The sequence below is a fragment of the Aquarana catesbeiana genome, linkage group LG05, assembly GCF_042186555.1.
Source record: "Aquarana catesbeiana isolate 2022-GZ linkage group LG05, ASM4218655v1, whole genome shotgun sequence".
NCBI lineage: Eukaryota > Metazoa > Chordata > Amphibia > Anura > Ranidae > Aquarana > Aquarana catesbeiana.
Window position 1 is genome coordinate 72,679,857 of NC_133328.1, and position 25,660 is coordinate 72,705,516.

General features: G+C 40.6%; 1 protein-coding gene across 5 annotated transcripts in view; it reads right to left on the reverse strand.

The window, feature by feature from the left end:
* The window catches only part of PARD3 (par-3 family cell polarity regulator), an 867,373-nt gene that overhangs the window by 276,234 nt on the left and 565,479 nt on the right, over positions 1-25,660 (reverse strand). For all 5 annotated transcript variants that reach the window (XM_073629882.1, XM_073629881.1, XM_073629879.1 and 2 more), the window contains one exon: positions 10,169-10,397. In XM_073629882.1, the coding sequence (XP_073485983.1) occupies positions 10,169-10,397 (229 nt within the window). The remainder of the gene's footprint in view (positions 1-10,168; positions 10,398-25,660) is intronic.

A 25,660-nucleotide genomic window follows, 5' to 3' on the forward strand; every position in this document is an offset into this window, starting at 1 on the left:
CAGAAATAGAAGTGCTAATAGTTTATTTTTTATCAATTAACAAAATGCAAATTAAATGAACAGAAGAGAAATCCAAATCCAATCAAATATTTGGTGTGACCACCCTCTCCCTTCAAAACAGCATCAATTCTTCTAGGTATACTTGCGGAAACTTTTTGTAGGAACTCGGCAGGTAGGTTGTTCCAAACATCTTGGAGAACTAACCACAGATCTTCTGTGAATGTAGGCTGCCTGAAATCCTTTTGTCTCTTAATTAAATTTCAGACAGACTCAATGATGTTGAGATCAGGGCTCTGTGGGGGCCAACCCCCTTCCAGAACTACTTCTTTATGCTGAAAATAGTTCTTAAATGACACAGGCTATAGGTTTAGGGTCATTGCCCTGCTGCAGAATACATTTGGGGCCAAACACACGCTTTCCTGATGGTATGTCATGATGGAGAAGTATCTGCCTGCATTGCACACATTTTGACTCATCAGTCCAGAGCACCTGCTGCCATTTTTCTGCAACCCAGTTCCTATGTTTTTGTGCACAATTGAGTCACTTAGCCTTGTTTCCACATCAGAGGTATAGCATTTTTGGCTGCAAATCCTCCATGATGCCTATTTCAGGCAAGACTTCTCCAAACTGTAAATGGGTGTACCTGGGTCCCACTGGTTTCCACCAGTTCTGTGCAAGCATAATGTGTCTTTCATCTGCTGCATTAGGTCTCCTTGGCTAACCTACGTCTACCAATTTCCTTGTTGCCCATTTCTTTGTGCTTCTTAAAAAGAGCTTGAACAGCGTATCTCGAAACCCCAGTCTGCTTTGAAATCTTTGCCCGGGAGAGACCTTGCTGATGCAGTATAATTACCTTGTGTCTTGTTGCTGTGCTCAGTATTGCCATAGTGTATGACCTATGATATGATATGAAACGGTATTCCACAACCTCACCCAGTTTTCAGCCTCCTAGGTGGCCGTTTCTGTTTCAGTTAAGGACCATGTTTCACCCTACATATAGAATTGATGATCATTACCACCTATTTGGTATAATTGGTTAATCTTACATCTAAATCTAATACTACAAAACCCCTAACAGGGTGCAAGTGTAAGAATTGATGCTGCTTTGAAGCCAAAGGCTAGTTATACCAAGTATTGATTTTATTTAGATTTTCTTCTGTTTACTCACTTTGAATTTTTTAAATTGGTAAAAAAAATGATAAAATGTACATTTTTAAAAACATTCTTACTTTACAGCATTTCTTCACACCTGCCTAAAACGTTTGCACAGTACTGTATATTGCTATACGATACTCTATTACAGGGATCTCCAAACTTCGGCCTTCCAGCTGTTGAACAACTACACATCCCATGAGGCAATGTAAAACTCTGACAGTCACAGACATGACTAGGCATGATAGGAATTGTAGTTCCTGAACAACTGGAAAGCCATCATTTGGAGACCCCTGCTCTATTATATCGCAAAAAGACTGGATGTACACCATTTGATTTTAAAAAGCCAGCTTAACTTAACCTTAGCTTTGGACAATTTATAAAATCAAACTGCCACATCTATCTGAATGTCCTAGCCAAAATGGAGGTAGTAATCTTCTTGTTAGGGAGATCACATAATAAATCTGCAGTGGGTCCTGGTGGGAGTATGGGCAGGTTTTTCCCCACCTGCTGTTCTGGAGAAACAACTGACCTTTTATGGTTGGCCATGAAAAAGATCTTAATGCAGTCGTTCATCAAGAATGCTGACTGCCCTGCTTTATAGACAAGAAACCACTAGAGGGAGAACCTATAAATCTTCTTTAATTATGATCTTGAGAATCTGGCACAATAAGTAACATTTACAATAATCTTCAGTGAGTACTCAGTGAAAATATTTGAAAAGAGCCCATTAAAAGCATTCCTTGTTTAGCATTCAGCTATTTTCTCGCTACCAGATAAAACCTATCACACAGTAAAAGTAAACAGATAAAACACACAAAAATTGATTCAAAACACAGTTGAATATCTTTTTTGCCATTTCTTTTTTTTTTCTCTAGAAAACTATCCAAATTTTCCTGCAGCCCTTTATTACCTCAACTGGAAAGATCTATAATCTTGCAGCTCATCTATTGGGCTTATTAAACATTGTTACGTGAGCCATTAGTGTTTTTGCTGGCTGAGCTAAGTTATAGATTGTGGTACACAAAGACCAAGCAAGACAAGAAAGAGGGATGTGGAGAAAACATTTGTAAGTACTGTAACATGAATAATGTAATGCTGTTTATAACAATGCATCATAATGGCTTTATAGGTCAATTGGTATTTCTACCACTTCCAATCATCACTCAAATTTTGTGTAATAGCTGGTTGGTGAGAGTCCATTTAGAGGAAAAGTGAAAGGATAGATTATGCCGTGTCTCCAAAAAGTTTTTTCAATACACTGAAAACTATTAGGCATCCTACAATTGCTCAGTAAATAGGGCCACATATGGAGTAACAACCAGTTTCTGGAGGGATTCTAATGGGTCTGCAATAACAACTCGTAGAACATGGGCTAAGGTAGATGCACTATATTGCCAAAAGTTTTGGGACACCTGCCTTTACACGCACATTAACTTTAATGGCATCCCAGTCTTAGTCCATAGGGTTCAATATTGAGCTGGCTCACCCTTTGCAGCTATAACAGCTTCAACTCTTCTAGGAATAGATGTCCACAATGTTTAGGAGTGTGTCTATGGGAATGTTTGACCATTCTTCCAGAACCGCATTTGTAAGGTCAGACATTGATGTTGGATGAGAAGGCCCAGCTCACAGTCTCCGCTCGAACTCATCCCAAAGGTGTTCTATCTGGTTGAGGTCAGGACTCTGACTCTGTGCAAGCTAGTCACGGTCCTCCACGTTTTTATGGACCTTTCTTTGTGCACTGGTCTAAATCATTTGGTGGAGGGGGGATTATGTAGGGTTGTTTTTCAGACGTTGGGCTTGGCCCCTTAGTTCCAGTGAAGGGAACTCTTTTGGCGTAGAGAGAGAGACCCTGAGGCAGACAGATTATGCAAGTTCTAGACAAGTACATGAATTTGGTGTATGCTGAATTACTTTTAGAACGCATGAAAGACACTTTCCAAAATCTGTCTGCGGCTTTATGAATTCTAGGGAGAATATTTTCCTTTCAATCTATGTGTTTACACAGCCTAATAATGGAATAAGTTGTTGATGCAGCACATTGGAACCAGTTATATTCTTCATAAAATAATAATAATTTTGCATGAGGAGTTTCCTGCTATATGCCACAGATCAGGCATAATGCAATTTTTAACCCCCCCCCCCCCCCCCAATCAAAGATATCAGCCTTTGCTTATCAAGGCATTGTGCCACACTGATTTGTATGTGAATGTCAGGATGGTATAAATTAGAATTTGTGAACATTAGTGAGAAACTTACCAACTGATTGGCATGCCATTTGCATTGTTCAGCTGCAATTGGTGAGGCGTGATATGCTAACAAAGCCTTCAACGGAAGCTCGAGTACACATTACAAACGTGAGACATGGCAGAACTCCGCATAATAAATTCTACACACACCGGAATATATAGCAGGTAATATATTAATCTGTTGCTGCTAATTGAAGCCAATGGGGAAAACTGTCATGGTCTGCATTCAGGTAAATATTTGCAAAACTAACAAATTAAAGTTACAATTAATTTGCATTTTTTCTCTAAAAAGAATGTATTTGAAACCCCTTTTGTAAGTGCTGGTTCACACTAGTGCGATTTCTGATGTGCCTTAAAGTGTAAGTAAACCCTCCTATCATTTTGAGCCAAGGAAGCTGCCATCTTGGCCTCTTTTTAATCTACAACTGCCATGATGCTCCACATGTGATCAGTTAAGACACCAGCCATTGGATGGTTTGACAGTTTGGTTGAGAGCACAACCAATGAGAGTGTTACATTTCCGGCACCTGCCGGAAATGAAAGGGTTTTATAGATGGGTTTACTTCCACTTTAAGTTTCACAAAATCATGTAAGCGAAATTACATTATTTTCAATGGTGCCCAATCACATCAATGCGGTGCGATTTTGAAAAAAGTTCCTTTGCTGCTTAGGTGTGTTTTCTGTGCAATTTTGCTCCTTAGAATATGCAAACTACATCCAAAGTCATAGTCATATTTTAGCACCTTACACTGCTCCTCTTTTTATTTGTTAATTGTATTTAAAGTGCATAAAGTGACACTTCATTCATGTCTCCACACAGCAGGGCATTGTGCTGCTGTGGGGTGACTTGCAGTGCCTAACTGTACACTGCAGTAAAATACAGTGGAAAAACACCAGTCACTACACTATGAGTGAACAAACCCTAAATTACAGTCAAGAGGCCATGTATTCTCAACAGCAACAGATTGCCATTATCAGATGATGTATTCTGGGCTTCAGGGCTCCCCAGGTGCTCCACAAAATAACTAAAGGTACACAGGCAACAGTCACCGCATTTTACTTCTGTCAGTTTAGAAACCATCATTTAACAAGCTCACTGAGCTGGAACAAGACTGCAAATCAGGAGTTCTGACTTCACTAGCAGCATGCTTGTCCCCGATATGTGACTTAAGTATTGAAGTCAGTCAGGCAATTGACATTTAAAGTGGAACTAAAGACAACTCTTTTTTAATGTTAGACAGAGAAACAGAGGGTTATAACCCCTGTAAGGATTCTTTTTGCCATCTGTGTCCCATTGAGATTTCCCTTCACTTCCTGTCCTATAGCCAAAACAGGTTGTGAGTGAAAATCTCTCTGAAGTGACGGAATGTCTGGTTGTCACCAGAACTACAGTCTCTATTGGAAGATATCCCCATTCTCTGTCACTCTGCAGCTCCAGATGGATGACGCCAAGAAACAAGATTTTATTCTCTCTCCACTCAAATTTTCTGTTTGGACAGTAAAACAGCAGCAGACTGCTACCAAGTTAAATTTGGGCACTTATTCCACTGGAAGAAAAAAAAGATTTTTGAACACAAAGCTGTATTAATTTGTGACTTTCAGATCTGCCTGGATATTAACTTTAGAAAGGAGGTCAGCAATGGCAGCCTACAGTCTTATTTTATGACAAGTTTCCTTTCCTCAAGGTTCTAACACAGAATGCTGTCTAGCACAGACAATATCAACAAAGTTGTATCGAAATTTAAACATGTAGGAAAGAGACCCACTGGATTAGAGTTTCAGTAGTTTCCCTAATTTTCATACCTGCTTGTATTAAGATATGCCGATGCCGCACTTGACTGTCTGGGGAGAAACTACACAACATGTACCAAACAGCAAACTGGCAAGTAGTGTCGAGTCCTTCTGAGGTCTGACCATTCACAAATAATCAGATTACCTCTTGTCTGATAAGCTTTACAAGTATTCTGCTTACACTTTAATGAGGTTAACTGTTAGTGTACAATGTGCGATTTTCTAAAAACTGTGTTTATTTATATTTTAATGATGGATTATGGATAAAGCCTAGGCCTAATCTCCTGCAGCTGTCCACATGGGATGATATTCCAGCAGAAAAACTGCTATATTCCTTCAAAATACATAAAAAAAATACAGGGAAAGAAATGGTTAAGGAGCACTCTTCAATACAGCACTTTGAGCCTTTTCTAAACTTAAATAATGCATTGTTATTTATGCAGGAGGGGGGAATTAACAAGGCTTTTGTCTAGGAAATTTCCTTTGATATACACACGAATCAGAGGTTTTTATCCCTTTAGCTACATGGGTGGATACTGTAACACTGAACATGCCATTGGAGAAAATAAACTGACTTTGCAGCGAGGTAAAGGTGGCCACAAAGAGTTGAAGTACACCAAGTAAAAATCTTTTTTTTTGCGGAGCACTGATTTTTAGCAGCAAGTTTGGAACAGATTTGTTATATCCACTACCTAGTATAGTGCCAAAGGATTGTTAAATTGAATGCATTTTTTTTGATAACCAAGGAGAAGACCTAGTAGTTAGTCATATGAACTTGTTCTGTAATGTTGAAGACGTCTCGTAGCTTATCCAATCCACTTCTCCAGTTCTAATGAGTTTCAGGAAATACCTGAGCATTCAAAACTACATAGGTAACACCAACACTTTGATTGAAACACCATGGAAAGACAGATTTTATGATCTAAGAACAGGATAGGAGGTGTGAAAATTGTGGAACTACCCTGTTCTAGCTAAAAAATACAGTTGAATTTAACGGACCACAACTAGATATACCATTGACCTTTAAAGACAAGGGCAACATTCAAATAAAGCTGGATAGACACAGATTGAAGTTTGACCAGTTCAGCAGTAACCGCTGATCAGTGTATTCTGACGTGGGGATGCTTGTATGGATTGAGGAATCTGAGTTTTTTAGTCAGCCTGTTGAGTGATTGTAAAAAAAAAAAAACAAATAAAAAAACAAAAGCCTCACAGTATGTACCCAGCTTATGGGTGGTCATAATGGTCATATACAGAAGGATGTCATACCACATGAACACCTGTGAGACAATGTCACAGGATGCACTTCATTAATGCCTACTATGGGGACAAGAAATTGGAAAGACTGAAAAGAAAATTTGAGCCTATTACCATCTTGTTGTACCTATGAATAATAGACAAAAAGCCAATGAATCTAATAACTAAGCTGATAAACTTTTCAAACAGCTGTGTTGATCTTTGAGGACTGATATAATACATGGCATGTTACATGTTTACCATTTTCTTTTTTTTCCCCACTTCATTCGATGACTGTATAGTTTTGTGCTTTGGTGAACAATTTAGGGGATACATCTAACTAATTGCTTCACCTTCTATTAGAGGTAAGGCATTGCAGCACAGAAAAAATGGATTGAGGCAGGATTGGGTCTTGGGAAAGTAGCCGCCCCCACCCCCCCCATTCTTTTGATTGTCATTGATCAGGACTTCAGTAGACACAGAGATACCACATATTTGCACTTTATTGGCATTACCTGCCCTATCAGGAACCAAGTGCTTTTGCCCTTGTGAAGTGAGAGTTCAGCAATCTAGGTTGCCCTGTGAACGATCCAGCTCAGCAGCAAAGTAATGAATAACAAACATAATGGAGAGATCACCTACTTGAAATGGATTGGGCCTATTGGACGAACAGATCACTACCAAGCTGGATAATTTCTTCTTTGTATCCATCCTACTGCCCTTAAATACCATTCACCTTAAACACAAATCGGCTTAACAAAATAATGGAAGAAAAACAAAGATCTGTGCAACTGCATGATAAACTGGTTGTGAAATAAAGCACATTTCTTGGCCAATAACTGAAAGCCTGTTATATTGATTCAAATCTGTAGTGCAGATCTTTTCAAAAACGGTTCACTTCTGCAGTATATCACAATACCCAGGTAAGAAAAGAATTAGATACTTGTAGACTTTAAAAAGACTGTTGCTAATGTAGACAAATGCTTATTTGATAAGCAAAGTATTACAAATAAGAGGCATTAGTATTACAGTGAGCAGTAACTTGTGGGGTAATGGTGCTAATACCTGGTGATGCCAGGAAATTAGGCTATGTATAAAATGAGTATGACACTCCCAGCCATAAGGTATGTATGATATTCCTTCCTTTTAATTAGAAATCTAGATGCAATTTCAGTTGAAAATCTGGTTGCATGGCAATCATGAATACCAATTTATGCATGCTACCATGGTCCAAGAGATTAACACAGAGTGGAGAGATGCTTGTGATTTGGTCACCTGGGTATGGTCTAAACAATTTCTAAACAGCTGTCACAAATATACGACCAACATATAAAACATTTTACAGGATGAATATATAAAGTCTTGTAGCTGTCATAGACTATTTTCATGAAGACTAGTAACTTGCAATCTACATGGTGCCGTGGCCATTTTAGACATTGATCCAATATCCCTATCCATGCTAGGTATCAGTAGTACCAAAAAGAAAGTGTACACAGATATATTTCATATTAGGATTTCACTGCAGACATAACCTGCATTCCGTGATGACAAAACAATGGGCACTATATGATATAATTGAAGACAAAACTAGTTTAACTTAAAGTGGTTGTTAACCCACTCTAAGGACTTTACATAATCCAACTCTGTCTAATAAGGATATGTCCCCCTGTGTTTGATTAAAAAAATAAAGATTCTACCTCATTTCTGAGCACCACTCAGGTGACCCGCTGGCTCTCTCCTCCCCCTCGTCTGACAGTCGCAGCGGGCGGGACCCTGATACAGGAGCAGACAGGCAGGAAGGGAGTGGGGAGAGGAGCACAGAGGAGAGGCAGGATAGCTGCGTGTGATGGAGGCACGTAAACTGACCATGGTGTCAGGGTTCAGCAGCCATGATTAACCGTGATCAGTTTACAAAGGGGAGGGCAGAAATTGGCAGGACTTGCCAGGTATTTCAGGTGATAGAGAGGGCCAAATTACACAGCACAAGCACTGTGCTGTATGACATGCTTTAAGGCAGTGGTCATCAACCCTGTCCTCAGGGCCCACTAACAGGCCAGGTTTGAAAAAATAACTGAAATACATCACAGTTGATATCATTTGCTGCTCAGTGATTCTAGTCTGCATCTCCCCAAGGTAATACATAAAACTTGGCCTGTTAGTGGGCCCTGAGGACAGGGTTGATGACCACTGCTTTAAGGGAACAGGATCCAAATAGATTTATTTTAAGGTTAACAAATGCTTTAAGCTTGACACAAGCTAGAAGACCATGTGATAAATAGCAGTATCTGTCCACCTTCACAAGCATTATGAACACTTTTGTGAAATGAGGACAGCAGGGATCAATGTGTGATGAGCACGAAGATGTGTGCCGGATAAAACAAGGTCCTCTACTGACAGTATTTGAAGTAGATTACAAGTGGACATTGTATAGATGAAAAGAAGAGTCAAAGTGCCAAGCTGTCGATTTGTGTCACCTAACTTCATCAATGAAATGGACTTATAGATTCCATTTACATAAAATCTTCCCCAAGACTGATGTTTAATCACTGATCAGGACATCCAGAAGAATGGATTGCCTAAAGGACCTTGATTATGTATATGGCATTTTCACTGCCGAAGAAAAAAAATCACATTCTTTATTATGGAGTGTTAAATACAACACTGTACAATGTATTAATCTCATTTTGCTTTTAAAAACTATGAAGATGCTGTAGTCCTCTTGGAATGTGACTGGACAAACTGTTACCCAGATATGGTTTTAGTAACGAATGTTAGAGACACTTTTCTTCAACTGTTGGGAAAGTCAAGGGGGATGCTTCTGCTTTTTTAGGATATTAAATAGTTATACATTTGCTATTTAAAAATGATATCCGTGAAAATCCCTTTGTTCAACCACCTTAACCTTTCCATTAATGAATCCATTGCTTAGCACACGTAATGGTAGTCATATGTTTATAAGGAGGAAGACACAGTACTTTCAATAACAGACCATTTCTGCCTTACGAGATCACTGGCCCCTCAAATTCCGCCTACATATGCTCGGACATTCCGACAACAAAATCCTGGATTTTTTTCCGAAGGATGTTGGCTCAAGCTTGTTTTGCATACACACGGTCGCACAAATGTTGTCGGAAATTCTGAACGTCAAAAACGCGGTGACGTACAAGACGTTTGACGAGTCGAGATAAATGAATGCGTGGAATTTTGTGCGTCGGAATTGTGTACACACGATCAGAATTTCCAACAACAAGTTTTGTTGTCGGAAAATTTGAGAACCAGCTCTCAAATTTTTGTTGTCGGAAATTCCAACAGCAAATGTTCGATGGAGCCTACACACAGTCAAAATTTCCGACAACAAGCTCCCATCAAACATTTGTTGCCAGAAATTCCGAGCGTGTGTACGCAGCATAAGAGGGACTAATACCAAATGCTGAAGGTGTGTTGCATCTCAGGGGCAGAAGCTGGTATATTTTTTTTTCTAATACAGTCGTAAAGCTCAGACCAAACTTGTGACAATTTTTGTTATCAAGAAAATCTGTTTGGTTGACTGCCAAAGAGTGACTGAACAAGTAATAAAATAATCTAGCAGAGGAGGTATGAAAATCCTAAACAAAGCCTAAGAATCTAATAATTTAAAGCTAGATTTTAAAAGTATAATGTGATAAATATGTGTATAAAAAAGTATGTAGTGTAACCAAGTATAAACATGGTTTGTGTAAAAATAAAAATTTTCCTACCTGAACATATCTCCTAGACCTTTCAGCACGCCGCCCTTTTTGGCCTTGCTTTTATCTTTATCTCTGTCTTTATCTCGGTCTTTTTTCTTCTCTTTACTGCTCTTTTCCTTTTTATTCTTGTCTTGGCTTGACCCATTAACCTGCCTCTCTAGAGAATGAGATGGCTGGTCACTGGCAGTTGAAACGGACTCTCGCCCTGATCGAGAGCTCTCTTCAGTGTCTTCCTCCACTGAAAAAAATAAAAGTAAAATGTCAGTAAAAATGACAGAATGTACACAAGATCACAACAGTGGCAACAACTGACCAAACCAATGAAAGTCTGACCATTATTGCTACCATGACTACTGTGTTGGAAACACATTGACAAAATAAATAGCAGTTTCCTAACAAGAGGACATATGAAAGGCTTAGAATACAGTATATGTTCCATTAAATAAAGTAGAGATATACTTTGCACTTAACCTACCCCATGTGGTAGAACTGTCCCTTTGCTCCAGCTGTATTTGATTGGTACCTGATAAAGTATTAGATTCAATTAAGAGTGTTCACACTACATTCTTATGCAGCCTCCACCCAGCACCAGTAAAAAAAAAAAAAAAAAAAAAAGGTCTGAGAGTGTATTAATAATAAAAAAAACATTCATGAGGTTGCATTGTAAGGGAAAACACAACAAAACCCCATTCCTTCTTTTATAAAGACAAAACAAAATAAGCCTGAAAAGAGCTGCCTAAAATCTGTTCTGGTCCATGTCAGTCATCCCCAGAGTGCCTTGTACAAAGAGTTTTACAAGCACTTTACGTACCCAGCTCAAAAGACTTGTTTAGTGGTTCCAACTGTGATGTGCCATGTGGTAAAGTATTAATTGAAGGTAATAAGTTTCTGCATAGGTACAGCCATTTTATTTTATCTTGTGCTGAAACTACTATAGAAAAGGTAAAATTCATAATTGTCAAATTAATATTAATAGTAGTGATCTGATCTTATTAACATCTTTTCAGTTCTGGTTATTAAATAATAAGTGTACCCTTTAATTTAAATGTTCACATAAATAGTGTATGTGCCCCTAAGCATTTTAGCAAATGCAATTTATTGTCTCTCTGTGTCCCTTTCTAAAGGACGCTATACTAAGGCGGCTGTCATATCACATAGTTTAAAAACTCAACTTACTGGAGTTGGAGTATTCAGGTATCTCTGTGGACAGAAATAGAATACTTGCAAACTACTGAAGATGGCCACCTAACCAGAATCTTGTATAGAAACGTTCTCCTCTTCCCTTCTTATATACCACTGAATGCAGACAGCACTTTTACTCATTAATGGCAAATTATGTGAGCACTATTTTCCAGCCAGTTAGTGAAAGGTATGGGGTCATCAGAATTGTTAGATATCAGAATTTGAGCATCTTAAGCCTCTACTAAAAGTCCTTTTACTGCTCTGTGGGGTGCAGGCTTCACAGGGGCAGGAAGCTGAGAAATTACATGTAGACAAAGCCTTAGAAGGCATGATTTTTACATTTTATTTTAGTTCTATAGGAAGGTCCCAGATTCCTTGACTTACTGAAAAAGTAACAGGTACCAAAATACCAAACAACCCTTCAACCACTCTGCTCTCCATTATTCTTTTTTCATTATTATACTGTAATGGGAATTTGTAAGTTCTGTATATAATTGTATTCTTTTTTGTATGTATTGCACACTGCCCTCACTGTGCACTAATAATGTTTTTAGTACATGTTTACATTCTTTCGAGTCCTGATTAGAATTAGCCTGCCTATGTAACGCCCCTTGTTACCATAAACGTACAATTGTAATATTAATGTGATACCTACGTAATCATGTGTATAAAAACCTTCAATTGCGTCATAATAAAGCAGAACAGTTATTTGGAAAGATGCTGAGCGTATCTTTTGTGTCTGTTCCCTACTGCAGTAGTTATTATTAATTTGGAACCACTAATCAATATGAGGATAGGAGTTGCCTATCATCAAAATGTCCAGCTCAATACCACTGAAGTGGTTGTAAAGAATGAAGGCTTTTTACCTTCATGCATTTTATGCATGAAGGTAAAAACTTTTAGTGTACCGCTCCCCCCGCAGCTCCCCCTAATACTTACTCAAGCCTGATCCAGCGGTGTGCACGAGAGCCAAGGCTCTACCGGGTCTCTCCCTCTTCATTTGCAGAGTCACAGAAGCAGGAGCAAATGGCTGTCCATCACAGCCAGTGAGGAGGGAGCAGGAGGGGTTTCGGGGGGGGGGGGGCAGGACTGAGCCATGCTGTGTGTGTCCCATAGACACACAGAGGTGGCTGGGGAGCGAGCATGCACAAGTGCCCCCAGAACAAGAGGGGGGGACCCGAGAAGAGGAGAATTCGGTGCAAAACCATTACACAGAGCAGGTAAGTATGATGTGTTTATTATTTTAAAGGAAAAAAAAAATGGAACCTTTAGAACCACCTAAAATCCATTAAAAAGGGCAGGTTGCATAATTTTTTAATGCAGCGCAAGCAACGATCCCCAGATATCGGTGCTTATTACAGGTACCATCTGCCACAGAACTGGCTGTGGAATTTGTCCTCTTTAATGCAACTTGGGAGCCTGATAGCAGGGATTATTACACTTCTACCCGCGCTGCTTAGACAGTATTATGACACTCTCAAGAGGTCAGAGATAATGTTATCCAAATAAAACAACTCTTCCGTGCACTTGCCCGTGCCTTCTTCTTTAGCTCACCTACCCTTTTTTTGCTCCACCCCTTCTCCCCTCCTCCCTTCTCTCTCCTTTTTTCTTTCTGCTTTCTTTTCCTGATTTAGGAAAGTCAACACAACTTGGTCAGCAGCACCAGAATCCAGGTCAATCATTAAAAATTCTTGGCGAACATGGAAATGGCAGGTTAACTCCTTTGCGCCTAAGGGTAAAACAAATCTTAATGCCCAACCACAATTTTACAACTTTGACATGTGTTAGCAAAACCGTACATCACAACTACTTTGTGCATCCAGTTGGATTATACCTCTTTTTTTTTTAGGATAAATTGGGCTTTTCATTTAGTGGTAAATGGCAATGGATATCCCTTGATTTTTTTTTTAATTATCAAAGGAATACTGGCCCAAAATAGTTAAAAAAGAAAAAAAAAATTAAAGTTAGCTGTATATTTTTTGTTATTACCATAACCTTCCACCCAAAATAAATTATCCTGCTCCTGAGGATCGCAGCGATACTATATATGCGTATCATAGTTGTTGTTTGTACCTGTTGTACAGCCCAGAAACAATAGTGCGCATTTTGTTTTGTTTTTTTGACCCAAACACTTTGGCACTGACCTAGATCAAACCTTGATCTAGGTATTATTTTGTGTATATATATATTTTTTTTTGTTTCACACACGTCGGGAATCGGGAGTTTCAGGTCCTGATCATTAGTATGGGGCCTGGGGCTCTTGGTGAGACCCGGTCTCTGTGCTGTGAGCGTGCCATGTGGCGCTATCCCAGCACAAAAGGGAGATATGCAATTATGCAGCCCCATGGAAAAAAGCCCAGTCTAGTGGGGCAGCATATTTGTATGAGGTTGGCATAAAGGGGTTAAAAACATTGGGCTCCCTATACTTCCATGGAATCTGAGTAAAGCAATATTTACTCAAACAGGTTTCTGTAAAAGAAGAAGAGAGGGGTTTGGCCCCTGCATGTTGGGGGAAAAAAAATATTCTCTAGAAAATTTACTAAAGTACAAGTTCAAGAAAATGAATTCCTCTCCAGTTTCCACCTACCCCACTCCGAAGAGCTGTTCAATACTTCCAGCTGGGATCTGTTAGTGGCTGTTAAATTAGTGTCACAATTATTGATATCTAACCGGAAAGAACAACCACAACTATTATCTCAAAATCCAAGCATAATTTACATTATAAAGTGCAGTCAGAATTTTTATAAACATCGCATAGCCGCTGAGCTAGAATACCACAAACTGTGCTAGGGAAATTAAACAAGGTATCCGATTGGTGCATATAAGCATTGTGACGTTCCTTCGCTCCAAGTTTCAAAAACAAGAATGGATATAGGACTGTGACTGCTTTCCACTGTGTGCCTCCCATCAGATGTCAAACAAAGTAGAGAGTAGACACTGTCCCTCAGCTGGCAATTTAATTATTAACAGTAATGGCTTTACAGTGTGTATTTATAACCTCCACCTGTCATAATACTTCATGTCATCAGTATGAAATCATGATGCAAAATGTAACCACCATGACCGCATATCCAAAACCAGCTTAACATTTCAAGTGCAAATTCACCTTAATGACACTTCTACCTGGTACATACTTCACTGTACATTCTTCAACTTCTGAATTTTGTTAATGACCTATATTTCCCTTTTCATGGTTTCTAAATTTGCTGTGTCCTTTTGGCTCCACTTGCTTTACTAGTATTTACTAATTGCAAAAGAGGATTTTTACAATGGAGCCCTGCATTGACAGGCACAATGCTCTGCCTACCATAGGCTCAATTGGAAATAGGACTGCCTGGAGAGCACTACTGTCAGCAGGACATACAGCGCTGATATTGCACAAAGCAATGCTAGACCAAGTGCCTATGCATTTGTTTTTACATTTAAAAATAGGAGGGTGAGAAAGGGGAAACAGGTTAAATACTATACAAATGATCCTAAGGTTGAGGTTCAACTGTCAGGACACAAAGGGTGCAGGAGGATTTTTAAAACCTGCCAACCTGTGTCATGTAAATGGAGGACAAGTTAAAAAGTAAGCAATCTAGTGTGTCAATATATAGGTGCATCTCAAAAAAATGAAATATCATCAAAAAGTTAATTTATTTCAGTAATTCAATTCAAAATGTGAAACTCATATTATACAGATTCATTACACACAGAGTGATATATTTCTATATTTCAAGCATTTCTTTCTTTTAACTTTGATGATTATAGTTTACAGCTAGCGAAAACCCAAAATTCAGTAGAAAATTAGGAAAAGTTCAATATTGTAGACTCATGGAGTCACGCTCTACTCAGCTAATTAACTTAAAACCAACTGTAAAGGTTTCCCGAGCCTTTAATCACTTCAGCCCCGGAGGATTTGGCTGCTCAATGACCAGAGCACTTTTTACAATTTGGCACTGTGCTGCTTTAACTGGTAATTGTGCAGTCATGCAATGCTGTACCCAAACAAAATGTGCGTCCTTTTTTTCCCCACAAATAGAGCTTTCTTTTGATGGTATTTGATTGCCTCTGCGTTTTTTATTTTTTTCGATATAAATGGTAAAAGACTGAATATTTTCTACTTTTTGTTATAAAAAAAATCTAATGAACTTAATTATAGTCATACATTTAGGCCAAAATGTATTCAGCCACATGTCTTTGGTAAAAAAAAAAATGTCAATAAGCGTATATTTATTGGTTTGCGCAAAAGTTATAGCATCTACAAACTAGGGTACATTTTCTGGAATTTACGCAGCTTTTAGTTTATGATTGCCTCATTTCTTGAGGTGCTAAAATGGCAGGGCAGTACAAACCCTCCCCAAATGACCCCATTTTGGAAAGTAGACATCCCAAGCTAATTGCCGAGAGGCATGTTGAGTATTTTGCAGATCTCGCTTTTAGGCACAAAGTTTTGAAAATTGAAAAAAAAAAATGTCTTTTCTTTCTTCATTTTCAAAAATAAATGAGAGCTGCAAAATACTCACCGTGCCTCTTAGCAAAAACCTTGGGGTGTCTACTTTCCAAAATGGGGTCATTTGGGGGGGGGGGGGGTCTGTGCTATCTGGACATTTCAGGGCCTCCGTAACTGTGATAGGTAGTGAGGAGTAAAATCACAATTTTACGCCTTTAGAAAGCCTGAAAGCGGAGCTTGGTTTTTGGGGTCCTGTACGCGGCTAGGCTCCCAAAAAGTCTCACACATGTGGTATCCCCATACTCAGAAGCAGCAGAATGTATTTTGGGGTGTAATTCCACATATAAACATGCCATGTTTGGACAATAAATCATTTAGTGACAACTTTGTGTAAAAAAAAAAAAAAAAAAATTGTAATTTTCCCGAAACTTGTGGCGAAATATCAAATATTCCATGGACACAACATGCCTCTCAGCAAAAAGCTTGAAGTGTTTTATTTCCAAAATGGGGTCATTGGGGGGGGGGGGTGTTGTGCTACCTTGAAATTTCAGGGCCTCCGAAACTGATAGGTAGTGAGGAGGTGAAATCACCATATTATGCCCTTGTGGCGTAAATATAAATATAAACTTGTGGCAAGATATAAAATATTCCATGGACTCAACATGCCTATCAGCAAATAGCTTGGGGTGTCTACCTTCCAAAAAGGGGGGGAGGGGGGTTGAACTGTCCTGGCATTTTTTGCACAACATTAGAAGCTTATGTCACACATCACACACTCTTCTAACCACTTGAAGACAAAGCCCTTTGACACTTTTTGTTTGCATGAAAAAATATATTTTTTTGGCTAGAAAATTACTTTGAACCCCAAAACATTATTTTTTTTTAAAGCAAAGGTCCTACAGATTAATATGGTGGGTGTTGCAACTTTTTTTTTTTCCACACAGTATTTGGCGCAGCGATTTTTGAAACGCAATTTGTTTGGAAACAAAAAACCCTTTTTTTAATTTTAATGCACTAAAGCACACTTTACTGCCCAAATGTTTGATGAAATAAAGATAATCTTATGCAGAGTACATGGATACCAAACACGACATGCTTTAAAATTGCACACAAACGTGCAGCGGCGACAAACTACATACATTTTTTTAAAGCCTTTAAAATCCTTTACAGGTTACCACTTTAGATTTACAGAGGTGGTCTACTGCTAAAATTACTGCCCTCGATCTGACCTTTGAGGCGATACCTCACATGCATGGTGCAATTGAGTTCACCTTTGCGCGTGAGCACGGGGGGACAGGGGTGCTTTTTTTTTTTTTAATTTATTTTCGCTTTTTTGTTTTATTTTTAAACTGTTCCTTTCATTTGTTTAATTATCATTTTTATTGTTATCTCAGGGAATGTAAATATCCCCTATGATAGCAATAGGTAGTGACAGGTACTCGAGGTCTATTAGACCCTAGATCTCTCCGCTGCCCTCAAAGCATCTGACCACATCTGAGCGTGTACAGCACCCAGCTGTCTCCTAGGTGCACATCTATCTGTTCTAATAACCAAGCAGTCTATGCTAGTCTGGGCTTTGTTGCATGCCATTGGCTTTGCTGAGCACTATCAGAACCTTCCCCTGCTGGATCCTGGATCTTCCAATATTGCTGTTTGGATGGTTACTTTTACTCTTGGACATGAGATGCACACCTGCCCCTGCCATAGCAATACTTAAAATGTATATATTTGCTATAAGTATTCCATACCATGGGAAACCTTCTGGTTACTACAAATTTGTACACGAGGCCTTATCCATTTGAAGACAGTGAGATTTGCTCTTTTTCCTTTGTTGTTACATCTTTGAACCTTGGTCGTGTTCTGAAGATGCCTCACGGCAAAACGCGTAGACGCACAAGGGCTCAGTGTAAAAATTGTGTCATTTGGTTGTGGTTTTATCCCCTTTTGAACACTGTGTTATAATATGAACTTTTTTCAATAAATATCAATTTTTATTATTGTTACTTCTCAATTGTTTCCATGCCTACAAAGTCCGACTTTTTGGATACTATATTAGTACCTTCTTCTGTTCCCCTTAATTTACAGATGTGGCAACATGAGTGCTTCCACTTCTTATTAAACAATAGAGTGGACAATAGAGAGCGAACATAAGAGGGAACAATAGAAAGAGAAGAAAAATAAAACCACAACTATTTTTGGCGTTTTTATTTTTTGTGCTTTTGTGTGTTTTTCTTTTGCACTTTTATATAAACTGTAAATGGTCCAGATTAGGGTCTCTCAAAATGTGATGGCAATCTCATCTTCTGAGACCCTGTGTAAGTGGGCTGCAATGCTGTACCCTACGCTAATACTCCACTAGTGTGTGGTAGGGTTTGAAACAGTCACCCATGCAAAGACCAGGTTGGTCAGGACAGGAGGGACAATAAAAGCAGGTGTCATGCCTATATCTGCGCTTTCTACAGACAACATCTTCTTTGGGGATTTCTTTGGGTAGGGGTACCAGGGAGGACATGCAGAAAATGCCTCTCATGCAGCCGGCTCACTGCATTTGGATTGGGAAGTTGGGCCACAGCACAGTCTGGAAAAAGAAGTGCTGTGATGAGCTCTAACTGGAATTTAAGGAAGGATCCAGTTAGTCCTGAAGCTTTGTATAGCACACAAGCATTCAGCAGAGCCAATTGGAATAAGTATACAGACACTTTTTTTTTACCAGCGTACTGGCCTTACGGGCAATTAGGTATGGCGCCAACAACTGGTCGTTGAGGTTCACCCCTCCCATATTAAGGTTATATTCATGGACACAAAGGGGTTTCTCCACAACACCAGTGGCCGTAGAAATTTGGACCATTGTGTCTGCGTGAAGGAAGGACAGAAAGAAAACATTCTTATTATCCCTCCACTTCACAGCGAGCAAATTACTACATGTCAAGCAGGCTCTCTCCCCCAGCCTAAGACAGGAATCTACAAGTCGCTGGGGTAAGCTCCGGGGATTAGATTGCACAGTGCCACATGCGCCAATTCCATGATCAAACAAGTGACAAAAAAGTGGCACGCTTTTGTAATAATTGTCCACATACAAGTGGTAACCCTTTCCGAATAAGGGTGACACCAAGTCCCACACAATCTTACCAGTGTTCCCTATGTAGTCTGGGCAGTTCTCTGGCTCTACGCGACTATCTCTTCCCTCGTAAACCATAAAACTGTATGTATAGCCTGCTGCCCTGTCACAGAGCTTATACATCTTGACCCCATATCTGGCACGCTTGTTAGGAAGATACTGTTTGAATGTCAAGCGGCCAGAAAACTTAATCAGGGACTCATCAACACAGACAACTTGATCTTGAGTAAACAAGGCTGCAAACTGCTGGTTGAAGTGGTTTTACGGGGGGCCAAATTTTTGTAGAGCCAATTGTATTCAGGGTCACCCCGAGGACGACAGAGTTCATTGTCACTGAAATGCATGAACTGCAAGAATATGCCCATGAGGAGGGATAGGCCCAGGAAGGTCTTAAATTCAGAGACCGGAATAGGTTTCCAATCTCTGGCAAGGGTCAACTGGGGATTAGTGGCGATGAATTGAACAGCATACAAATTGCTTTGGTCCACAATAGATCTATAGAGATCTTCTGTGAAAAAACAGTGAATAAAAATCAAGTGACGTAAAATCAACTGTTTCCACCTGAATTCCAGGTTGGCCAGTGAATGGGGGATGTACGGGTGCTGCAGAAATGGTGGGATCCCAATTCGGATTGGCAAATGCAGCAGGGAGGGCACTATTGGCTCGACTGGCCCGTCTTTGTCTTCTTGGTGGCTACAGGACACAAGTTGTGGCAGTCACCTCACCAGCTTTGAACTGCACTTATGGGACTTCGCCACGTCACCACGTGATACTGCCGTGTTGGATGTACAACCAGGATGTACTAGGCCGCTGGTGCTTGCCAGTTCACCAGAAGGATGACCGACACTAGTACTGGCTCTCTGCTCCATTCAAGAGCCCTGCGGTTCTTGCACCTCAACAACAGCAGAACGGGGTCGGGTACGCCTGACCTTGGCAGGGACCACTACTCCGTCGTCAGAGCTATCTGTCAGAGTGCCGCTTCTGTCTACAGGTTTGTATTCTGAGCCTGAATCTGACAGATGGGTGAGTTCCTCTTCACGCTCATCTGTCATGCTCAGAAATATGTAGGCCTCTTCACTAGTGTTCCTTCGATTGAACATTTTGGCCTCTAAATTTACTGGTACACTTGTGAGACTCACAGGAAAAAAAGAGCACCTGTCAGCGACTGCTTCCAACGCTACCAAAAAAACTGTTAGCGATGGCAGGGATCAGGCCTGACGTGAATGCTGCAGTTATGTGTTTAGTGTTTTGTAAGTGACAGTGATCGATTGATACTGCACTTGGGTGGGCTGGGCTGAGGGGCTAAATGCAGGTGCTAGCAGGTATCTGGGCTGATCCCGCTAATACTGCATTTCTGGCAACCATAAACTACTGGGGACGCCAATATAGATCTGATCAGATATTGATCTGTTCAGACACTATACTACTAAGGGAGGTGTATGGTGCGTGCGTGGGTGTTAGCGCTCCTGGTACTAATCTGACGCAGCCTGGGGCAACGAAGACCCTAATTGACACTAAAACCTAACTTAAATAACCCGCCGGGGGATCAGGGGGTTAAAACTTTTTTTTTAGGTAATATACGGCGAGTGCCCTGACGCTATAAAATATAACAGACCAGCGTCACCTGTGACACTAATACGGCGATCACTGGTAACAGGGGTGATCAAGGGGTTAAACCTTTATTAGGGGGGGTCCCTAGACCTATCTGGGACTAATACTAAGTACCCTAATGCTGATTAGTGTCACAAATCACACCAGTACAGTGATCAAAGAAAAATATGAACACTGCACTGGGTGACACAATGACAGAGAGTGAAGGGGTTAGCTGGGGGGGCGCTTGGGGGTGAAATATGTGCCTATGTGTACTGTGTCATTGTAGTGTTGGTGCAACTCACATTTGGATGACCTCTGTCTGGAACGGAAAAGAGGGGAGAAGACATCACTTCCTATCTGTGTTTACACTTACACAGGCAGGGGAGGATTTTCTTGGTCAGGACCGATCAGCAGGAAATAATTGGCCTGGGCCTGGTTCTGAAATAAATCCGATCATCACAGCCACCGTAACATAACATTGCTTCGCCCACCCGTGCCATTCTGCCGCAGTAAAACTGCAGCAGCTGGTCGGGAAGTGGTTAAATGGTCTGTCTTGTTCAGAAGGTTACACAATCATGGGGAAGACGGTTGACTTCACAGTTGTCCAGAAGACAGTCATTGACACCCTCCACAAGGAGGGAAAGTCACAAAAGGTAACTGCTAAAGAAGCTGAATGTTCACAGAGTGCTGTATCAAAGCATATTAATGGAAGGTTGAGTGGAAGGAAAAAGAATGGTAGAAAAAGGAGCACAAGCAACAGGAATAACCAAGCCTTAAAAGGATTGTGAAGCAAAGGCCATTCAAGAATTTGGGGGAGATTCACAAGGAGTAGACTACCACTGGTATCAGTGCTTCAAGAGCCACCACACACAGACATATTCAGGACATGGGCTACAACTGTTGCATTCCTTGCGTCAAGCCACTCCTAAACAAGAGACCACGTCAGAAGCGTCTTACCTGGGCTAAGGAGAAAAAGGACTGGACTATTGCCCAGTGGTCCAAAGTCCTCTTTTCGGATGAAAGTAAATGTTGCATTTCATTTGGAAATCAAGGTCCCAGAGTCTGGAGGAAGAGTGGAGAGGCACAGAATCCAAGTTGCATGAGGTCCAGTGTGAAAATGATTTGGGGAGCCAGGTCATCTGCTGGTGTTGGTCCACTGTGTTTAACCACTGCCCGCCCGCCCTATAGCGGATTGACGTCCGGGAAGTGGTTGTGTTATCCTGACTGGACGTCATATGACGTCCAGCAGGATAACATGCCGCAGCGCGCCCCCGGGGGCGCGCATCGCGGCGATCGGTGGAGCGGTGTGTCAGTCTGACACACCGCTACACTGATCTTGGTAAAAAGCCTCCGGCGGAGGCTCTTTACCACGTGATCAGCCGTGTCCAATCACGGCTGATCACGCTGTCAATAGGAAGAGCCGTTGATCGGCTCTTCCTCACTCGAGTCTGACAGACGCGATTAGAGGAGAGCCGATCGGCGGCTCTCCTGACAGGGGGGGTCTGTGCTGATTGTTTATCAGCGCAGCCCCCCCTCAGATCACCACACTGGACCACCAGGGATCGCCACTAGGACCACCAGGGAAGGGGCAACATGTGGATGGCCAGGTATGTACCCCATGGCCATCCACATGTGCCCAGTCAGTGCCAATCAGTGCCCACAAATGGGCACTGATTGGCACCATTATGTTGCAGTGATGCCCAACAATGCCACCCTTAGGGGCATCACTGCAAACAACCAGTGCCGTCAGTGCCACCCATCAGTGTCCATTCATGCCACCTGTCAGTGCCCATCCATGCCCATCTGTGCCAACTATCAGTGCCACCCATAAGTAACCATCAATGCCACCTATGAGTGCCCATCAATGCCACCTATGAGTGCCCATCAGTGCCGCCTAGGGGTGCCCATCTGTGCCACCTATGAGTGCCCATCAGTGCCGCTTACCAGTGCCACCTATCAGTGCCGCCTATCAGTGCCCATCAGTGCCGCCTATCAGTGCCCATCATCAGTGCCCGTCAGTGCCACCTCATTGGTGCCACCTCATCGGTGCCCATCAGTGCCGCCGTATCAGTGCCAGTCAGTGCTCATCAGTGCCCGTCATTGAAGAAGAAAACGTACTTATTTACAAAAAAATTTTAATAGAAACAAAGAAAAACTTGTTTTTTTTCAAAATTTTCGGTCTTTTTTTATTTGTTGCGCAAAAAATAAAAACCGCAGAGGTGATCAAATACCACCAAAAGAAAGCTCTATTTGTGGGAACAAAATGATAAAAAATTTGTTTGGGTACAGTGTAGTATGAACGCGCAATTGTCATTCAAATTGCGACAGCGCTGAAAGCTGAAAATTGGTCTGGGCGGGAAGGTGTCTAAGTGCCTGGTATTGAAGTGGTTAATCAAGTCCAAAGTCAGCGCAGCACTCTACCTTGAATATTCTAGAGCACTTCATGCTTCTCTCTGCTGACCAGCTTTATGGAGATGCTGATTTTATTTTTTAGCAGGACTTAGTACCTGCCTACAATTGCAAAAGTACCAATACCTGGTTTAATGATCATGGTATCACTGTGTTTGATTGGCCAGCAAACTTGCCTGACCTAAACCCCATAGAGAATCTGTGGGGTATTCTCAAGAGGAAGATGAGAGACACCAAACCCAACAATACAGACAAGCTAAATGCCACTATCAAAGCAACCTGGGCTTCCATAACACCTCAGCAGTTCCACAGGCTGATCGCCTCCATGCCACACTGCATTGATACAGTAATTAATGCAAAAGGTTCCCCAACCAAGAATTCAGTGCATACTATACTGTACATGGACATACTTTTCAGTAAGCCTGAAAATTGGTCTTATGTAATATTCAAATTTTCTGAGATATTGAATTTTGGGTTTTCACTAGCTGTAAGCCATAATCATCAAAATTAAAAGAAAGAAATGCTTAAAATATATCACTCTGTGTGTAATGGATCTATATATATGAATTTCACTTTTTGAATTGAATTATTGAAATGATATTCAAATGTTTTGAGATGCACCTGAATGTGATCAAGATTTTTTCTTTCTGAATAGTAAAGGTGAGTTTACATTTGAGGGTCACCTCTGTGTATGTAGGATAGAACCAGCTACAATACTAATTAGAAAAGCTCACCTACCCCACTCCGAAGAACTGTTTAGCTGGGACTTACTGGCACCTGTTAGGAGTACAGAATACAATCAGGTTACCCAGTAAAGGGGTTGCCTATTTTTTGGTTTTTCACACAATGTTAGACATTGTATTTCAGGTGTTCCCAGTGATCACAAAGAGTGGAAACAGCATGAAGCTTCAGCAACATAGCTAAAGGAAAATATGTTTACATGTTATATGTTTACATGTGCACATATCAGTATTGGTGGCTAACTACATGACAGAGGACCTTCACCAAACACCAGTGACCACACAGAAGTACTGGGCACATGTGACTACCCACAGCACCAAACCTACCCCATTCTGATGAGCTATTCATGGTCTCCAGCTGGGATTTGTTATTACCTGTTGAAGTATTTTAATTGTATTAGGTTGTTTCACAGACAAATTAAAACGCAAGAAAACAAGATCTCAAGAAAAAGCACTATAATAATGATATTAGCTGGTTATTCAGAGGACACACAGTGCACTCGTTTGCTTATTACCAACTACACAGGATAAAAAAATTTGAAATGTTAAGAAAAAAAAAAAAAGGTTTTTATTTTAATAGCACTGATCCAAAGCCATTTCTCTTTTACACATTAGTCGAACAGGCCTGCATGGATTTGAGTGGGTAGGTGGCTACACCCCAACAGGTTTTTTTTTTTTTTTTTTTTTTGCAATCTATGTTGCATTGAGAAGACCTCCCTTTACTCCTGTCCCATACAAAGAACAAAAAGTAGAATAAAAACAATTAAAAGTGAGGAAAATTCCCACTCAGGTAGTTAATATTAAAACAAGCAACCACACTGGAAAATATCCCCACTATTCCTATCTGGTGACAACTGATGTTTTGGATATTCCTTCACTTTCAGTCAGGGCAAATCTCCCTATAGGGCACACAGAAAGCAATACAAACACGACAACAATCCCAATTCTCCCCCTCTACCTAAAACATAGATTGGATTTGGATTTAGATACACATTAGGATACCGCTTTTGTTATCTCTCAACATTCATTACCAAAAGTCAGAATTCATCTGGTAAGTTTCCATAAGAAACAAACATCCTAATAGTGCTAAGTAAATTGTCATTTAGCTAGTTGGTGAACACAAGGCCACTGCTTATTGCTTTGCTCTGTGTACTTCACTTTTTTTTAAATGGCTGGAGATGTATACTGTAAAAATCCACAGCTAAAATTATGACCTTATGGACTGGATTATACCCATTTCTCTAGATTGCGTACATGTGGCTGAAATTACTACTTTAGATATATCAGGAGCCACTTTTTATCACATCTCTGTACTCCTGGTGGTCTATTTATGACTCAGTAATGTTAAAATTACAGGCCACTGATGCAACCATTAACTGATAAAAATTTACTCTCATCATATTTACCTGGCCATGTGCAACACAGCATTTCACAATCTTCTAAATAGGCACTACTAAGATCATTTATATCCATTACTGCAAAGTTTTAGTGTTTGAAAAAAAAAAAACAATCAAATTGCTAGGTTACCAGCTCTGGGGAGGCAGAAGGAGGCGGGATAATGTGGCCATGACTTGTGTACCTTTAAACAGTATACCCCCCCCCAGCCCCCGCAGTTGTTCCATACTTCTAGCTAGCTGAACCTGAGGGACTGACTAAGCCAGAACAGCATCCATTTTGACACTGCACAAGACAGGGACATCTTGACTAAACCAGGTAATTTCAGGGAGGAAAAGAGCAAGCTCAGTGCTTTCTGTGACCAGAAACCCAAGACAAGACAATCTGCTGCTCTTAGGCCTTCACAACCTTCCAGATTTAAAGAGCAAATTTAGCAACCAGCTGGGGCTCTACGGAACACAAAGCACTGTTCTCTGTGTATTAGAGGAAAGCAGCCACAGAGCAAATAACCAAGCATGATGTCATAACTCTGTGACTGAGCTGTTCTTTCAAGCACACTGATAGTCACTTGCTGTTCTACAATACAGTTCAAACAGATTACTCAGAAACTTAAAGTCACAAAACTTTCA